The sequence below is a fragment of the Megascapheus bottae genome, chromosome 7 (assembly GCF_031878675.1).
Source record: "Megascapheus bottae isolate mThoBot1 chromosome 7, mThoBot2.hap1, whole genome shotgun sequence".
In the NCBI taxonomy this organism is placed as follows: Eukaryota; Metazoa; Chordata; class Mammalia; order Rodentia; family Geomyidae; genus Megascapheus; species Megascapheus bottae.
The window spans coordinates 53,363,077-53,369,076 of NC_143515.1; the positions used below are offsets into that span (position 1 = coordinate 53,363,077).

The following is a 6,000-nucleotide window of genomic DNA, read 5'->3' on the forward strand; positions in this document are numbered from 1 at the left end:
CCATGTAAATCAATGTTGGGCAAATTGCCAGAGAACTCTACATAATGAAACTGGAAAAGTGCTGCTCCATTCTGCAAACCCCTTCATAAACAGAGATAGTAACGGGGGCAGATTGGCATTTAGTTCTTCTGTTTTGTCTTCTATTTCTCTTTTCCTCCTTCCCTCAGGAAAATTTATGGTAGTAGTTTGAAGCCTCAGAAATTAACAAGGTAGGGGCCGGGAGTTTGGCCTAGTGGTAGAGTGCTTGCCTAGCATGCATGAAGGCCCCGGGTTCGATTCCTCGGTACCACATACATAGCAAAAAGCTGGAAGTGGTGCTGAGGCTCAAGTGGTAGAGTGCTAGCCTTGAGAAAATCCAAGGACAGTGCTCAAGCCCTGAGCCCAAAACCAGGACTGGCAAAAAAAAAAAAAAAAAAATTAACAAGGTAGTATATGAATCAATCCTAATATCCTTGTTAGGAATTATTTCTTAGTTTACTTTAGTTCCTTGTACATGGAAAGAAAGCTATGTGATTCTTAAGATTATATGACAGTCCATTCTATATTTCTCTATTTATCAACTTACAGGTTTTTGCCCATCTAATATATTAAATTCTATATGCCTGTGAAAATTTACCAAAGTATTTTTAGTTAATTGCAACAAGTCATGAAAATGAATATCGTAGACAATATAGATGATGAATGGTGACTTCCGAATTTTACTTGATGTTGATTAAAAAAAAAAAAGGATTATATGACAGTCAACCATTTCTCTGTCCACTGCCTCTAACTGTAAGGCCGTGTCTTTTATGCTCCACTGTTGGAGAGGTTGCATGACCATATGAGAGAATAAGACTGGTCTAAGATAGTGTTTGTATATTCTGCACATTTTCTCTGGTTGAGTTCAGAGTATCCCTTGAACTCATCCAGTTTCTCATTCTCTTTCTCCCTTGAAGCTGCAGCACTGTGGTGATTGGAAACGGAACTGCCTGCAGGGAAACTGAAGCTTACTTTGCTGACTTGATAATGAAAAATTACTTTGCACCACTGGATGTTGTTTACTGGTAAGGATGCTAGGAATGTTTGTTTTTTTGGAGAGGGTTAGGAGCTCTTAAAATTCCTTTTGTGATAAATTCTCCCTTATCTTTTTAAGACAGATATCTTCCACATCATTCTTTGTTAGTCATAAGAAAGTTGTTGGAGCTATTAGAGTAGGACACTGGTCCAGAAACAATTAGTTGCATGAATTTTCTAGATTGTCTTTTATAGGTGTCTCCAGTTAACAATTAATACATAGGATGGTATATTAATCTAGTGGCTATAGATTACATGATCCCTCCCAAAGTTTTGAGCCTATGAATCAATGCCCTTCAGAATTAAAAGCCAAGGTAAGGATTATTAGTTAAGAATGTTTTTATGTTCTAGTCTCATTTGTTTCCTGGTTACAAATTTTCATTTCATACAGATGTATGGGAATGGCTGAAATTAGCATTCCTAGTTTCCTAGGCCTGCCTTTGAATCAGTAATATTATGCTTTCATTCACCACTGTTTTTCTTCTTTTCCTTTGAACTTCACTTCAGTTTGTCCAACCTACAGTGCACAAGTAAATCCTAAAGGATTTAGTTCTAGGAGAGAGGGTCCTACTGCTTAGTGGGAAATCTACTATCAAGGATAGTCAGTTGACAACTAGTATCCTGACAGGGTCAATAGACTAAAACACAAACAGGAAGTAAAACCTAGGAAGAATTATAGGACCTAAAAAACTTGTTATTATTTATAAAGGTGATGCACAGAGACATTACAGTTACATGTCATATAATGAGCAGATAGTTTTGGACAGTGTTGTCTTTTCTCTGTCTCCCAGATTTTCCCTCTCGTCTCCACCCTCAAGTTTTATAGTAAATATTCAACATAGTGTTAGTAAGTAACACTGCTGCATTTGTTCACCCTTCCTCCCTCCATTTTGGTGCCCTCCTTTACCCTCTTAAAGACAGATAAATGAACAAATGAAAAAAAACAAAACAAAAAACCCCCTCAAACCAACAAATCAAAAATTTTCTTGTTTTCATATCCTGTGTTTCATTTTGTACATGCTAGGCGAGCACTCTACCACTAGGCCAAACTCCCAGCCCAAATCATTTCTAGTAATTTTTTTTTTTTTTTTTTGGTTGGTTATGGGGCTTGAACTCTAGGCTTGGGCGCTGCCCTTAAGCTTTTCAGCTCAAGGCTACCGACCTACCCCTTGAGCCACAGCCCCACTTCCCTGTGATTCATTTTGATAAATATTATTTCATAGGATCAGAGACACATGGGTATTGAGCCTTTGTGTACCTCCTCTAAGAATATCTCACTGTGTATGAATGACTAGAGTCCTGTTATAATTTATTATGTCCCAGTGATCTTGCTTTCACATATAAGAAAAAAACATGTACTGTTTGTCTTTCTGAGCTTGGCTTACTTAACATGATTTGTTGTAGGTCCATCCATTTCCCTGCAGATGATATATTATTCTTTGTAATGTCTATGTAAAATTCCATTGTGTAGAGGTAACACATTTTTGGATTCACTTATCTATTGTAGGGCATCTGAGCTGTTTCCATAACTTGGCTATTGTAAATAGTGCAACATTGAACCTGGATGTGCAAGTATCTTTCTACTTTATTCTTGAAATTTTAGAATTCTAACTCTTTTATTTAAATCTATTATTTAATTTTTAGAGAATTAATACCTGTTTATACTTTTAAATTTCAATTAGTTTGTATGTTCTAGTTTTCTTAAATTACTTGATGTTTCTCACAGTTTTTGTTCCGAACATATTTTTAAGCCTGTCTTATTTATTTGACCATATACAGTCTTGAGTTGTATAATTTATGTGCTAATTCTGAGTATCTGAAATCTGTATAAGTCTGTTTGAGTTCTCTGTTGTAACTGCTAGTTCTGCTCTTTGGTACTTTGTTACTTTTTTTGTTGAGTTTTTATTATAAACTTGATTTTTGTGAGACTTTTTTGGTGAGAATTCATTGAGGCTTGGATGGATTGTGAGTTTCTTCAAAGTGGATTTGCATATGCTTCTGCCAGGCTCCTGCAGATACTACCAGTTTGGAAACACTTAAATTAAAATTCATGGCTTGAGTTTTTTTTCTGACCATCCATGTGGTGTGAATTTAGACTGCAAAATGGAGAGAAGATGGCTTGTGGTTCCATGTGCTCATCAGTGATTCTGTCCACATAAGCCTGAGACACAGTTTGAGATGGTCCATTTTCATTGTGCTCTCTTGGTGGTAGAATGTAGTGAGTTTATTTCTATTTTGCTCCTGTAACAAGGTGTTAACCCTTTGGTACTTCATCTTGTTATGTATAAGGATAACTGGATGACAATCTATCGATAACATGTACCTACCTCTGGTAGACACTGGAGCTGGTCTTCTTTTCACCAGGTTGTATGAAGCTCTGTAAAGACATGAAGCTAGAAAATGAAACCAATTCCATTCAGCAAATGACCTTAGCTGACATGATCAGGAATGAAAATATACATGTATTTTTTTTTAGGTTCAATATTTTTTTCTTGGAAACTCTTATGCTTTTTAGAAGCTATGTTGTTAGAATTTTTAGTTCCAAAGTAATAGATTAACCCAGTTTAGATAATATGTTATATTTGGGAATCCTTCCTTCCATCTTTCTTCCTTTCTTCCTTTCTTCCTTTCTTCCTTTCTTCCTTTCTTCCTTCCTTCCTTCCTTTCTTCCTTCCTTTCTTCCTTTCTTCCTTCCTTCCTTCCTTTCTTTCTTTCTTTCTTTCTTTCTTTCTTTCTTTCTTTCTTTCTTTCTTTCTTTCTTTCTTTCTTTCTTTCCTTGTTAGTCGTGGCACTTGAACTTTGGGCCTACCACTGTGTGCCGCAGTGCCACAATCCTCAGATCTTAGCCTCCTAAGTAGTTAGGATTACAGGTGTGAGTTACCATTGCCCAGCAGTACTCAGTTTTCTATTTAAAATTTTTTTTGAATTTAAAATTTGGGGTTTTCAGACATCAAGATGAACTCAAAGTTCAATTTATTGAAAATTTGAAGATGATGTTTGTTTTTCACTGGCATGGTACCTGGGCACCACCTCTTTTTTTATTTAATTCCTCCCTCTCTCCTTCCCTCCTCCCTGCCTTCCTCTTTCTCTCCATTCCTCCCTTCCTCTTTTCCTGGTATTGGAGATTAAACTCAGGGCCTTGCACTTGTTAAGCAGATGGACTTTTGGCATGGACAGCCTGAACCACAAACTTCCTACTCATTCTTCTCACATAGCAGTGTACCACTGCTCCCAGCTATTGGTTGTGATGGGTTGCACTAACTTTTTGCCTAGTTGACCTCAAATCATGATTTTTCTGGTTGCTGCCTCTCAAATAGCTAGGATTACAAGTGTGAGTCACCTTTTTGTACAGAATTTTGTTGTTCTTGTTTGTATTGTATTCCCTATGCTAGGAAGCTGTGACAGCAAATGTCTTCTCACGTGGTCTAGTTGTGGCTTTCCTTCTCCAGACTTGGTCTTGCTCTGCTACACAAGGCTCTTGAATGAAATCTTTTCAACACCTACTTTACACCTCTGCCTGTGGAAGCATTTCGCTCTGGCATCTTTGCCTACTTAGTGTGTTTAACTGTGTTTAGACTGTGACCATGGCCCGGTCTCCATTTTTATTTTCTTTCTCCCAGTCTCCAATGTTTATGCTTGATTTGATCTGTTTTCTTCATACACACACACACACACACACACACACACACACACACACACACACATATACATATATATATATATACACATATATATACATATATACACATATATGCAGTTGCACAAAGAGTTACCATTCAGTTTGAATCAGTTTGTAAGTACAATGCATCTTATCATGGTTACTCCTTTCATCATTCACCCCATCCCTCCTGTTTCTTTTCCATCTTACATTTTGATCTTTTATTTTCTTTCTGAAGACTTCTTGCTGCCCATTTCTTTGTCTTCCCCCACCCATCGGGTTGTATGGCTTAGACTCTGGGCCTGGGCTCTGTCCCTGAGCTCTTCAACTCAAGGCTACTGCCAAACCCTTTCAATCACAGCCTTGCTTCTGGTTTTCTAGTGGTTAATTGGGTCTCATGGTCTTTAGTACCTGGGCTGACTTTGAACCCCGATCCTCAGATCTCAGCCTCCTAAGTAGCTAGGATTACAGTTGAGCCATCGTGCCCGGCTTTGCTGCCCATTTTTTTAAGACATATTTTCCTCTCCATACTTGTGGAGGAAAATAGTTAAAGCTCATGTAGTGGGGCCCAATGAATGGGATACCCTTCCCCAAGAACTATTGGTATGGCAGAAGCATCATAGCACCCAGTTATCCTCTTTCTAAAATCATTTTTGTAGTTTTTTAACTCTTTCCTGTCACATCTCTCAAATACTGCCCACTTTATAGGACAAAAATAGGTGATTATTCCCTTACCTTTTGTCCAGGGTCTCTTCCCCGAACAGAAACATTCCATTTTATGTGCTTTATAGAATCAGCAAAATATCAATTACCACCTAAAATGGTGTGGCAAGCACAATCCTGTGCTCTGGGAATGAACATAGTGAACCAAGTACCTACCATCTAAAAGCTTTTGTTGCAGTGGGAAATGTTGACAAAGAGACAAATATGCATATTTATATTTTCTGTGAATTTTGGATAGATTCAAGGGTAACAAATCTTAGCTGTTGAGAATAGGAAATTGTGTGTTATAGTATATAAATCTATTTTAGGAGAGCTACCCAAACTGAAGTAAAGTGTGTGACATTTCTTTCTTTACTTGTGTGTTCAGTGTATCCAGGTTTATCTCCTCATCCTCATTTAACCATGTTACAAGAGCCTTTTTTTTTTTTTTCAGGGGACCAATCATGGGCCTTTACCTCAGAGATCTTGGTCTGTCGAGTTCTTTTACTCACAGCTAGTGCTCTACTACTTTGAATCACAGCTCTACTTCCAGTTTTCTGGTAGTTAATTGAAGATAAGTTTGCATT

At 37.5% G+C, this 6,000-nt stretch overlaps 1 protein-coding gene across 2 annotated transcripts in view; it reads left to right on the top strand.

The window, feature by feature from the left end:
• Srbd1 (S1 RNA binding domain 1) overlaps positions 1–6,000 on the top strand; it is a 174,456-nt gene that overhangs the window by 54,619 nt on the left and 113,837 nt on the right. For both annotated transcript variants that reach the window (XM_090337018.1, XM_090337017.1), the window contains one exon: positions 936–1,043. In XM_090337018.1, coding sequence (XP_090193144.1) covers positions 936–1,043 — 108 coding nt within the window. The remainder of the gene's footprint in view (positions 1–935; positions 1,044–6,000) is intronic.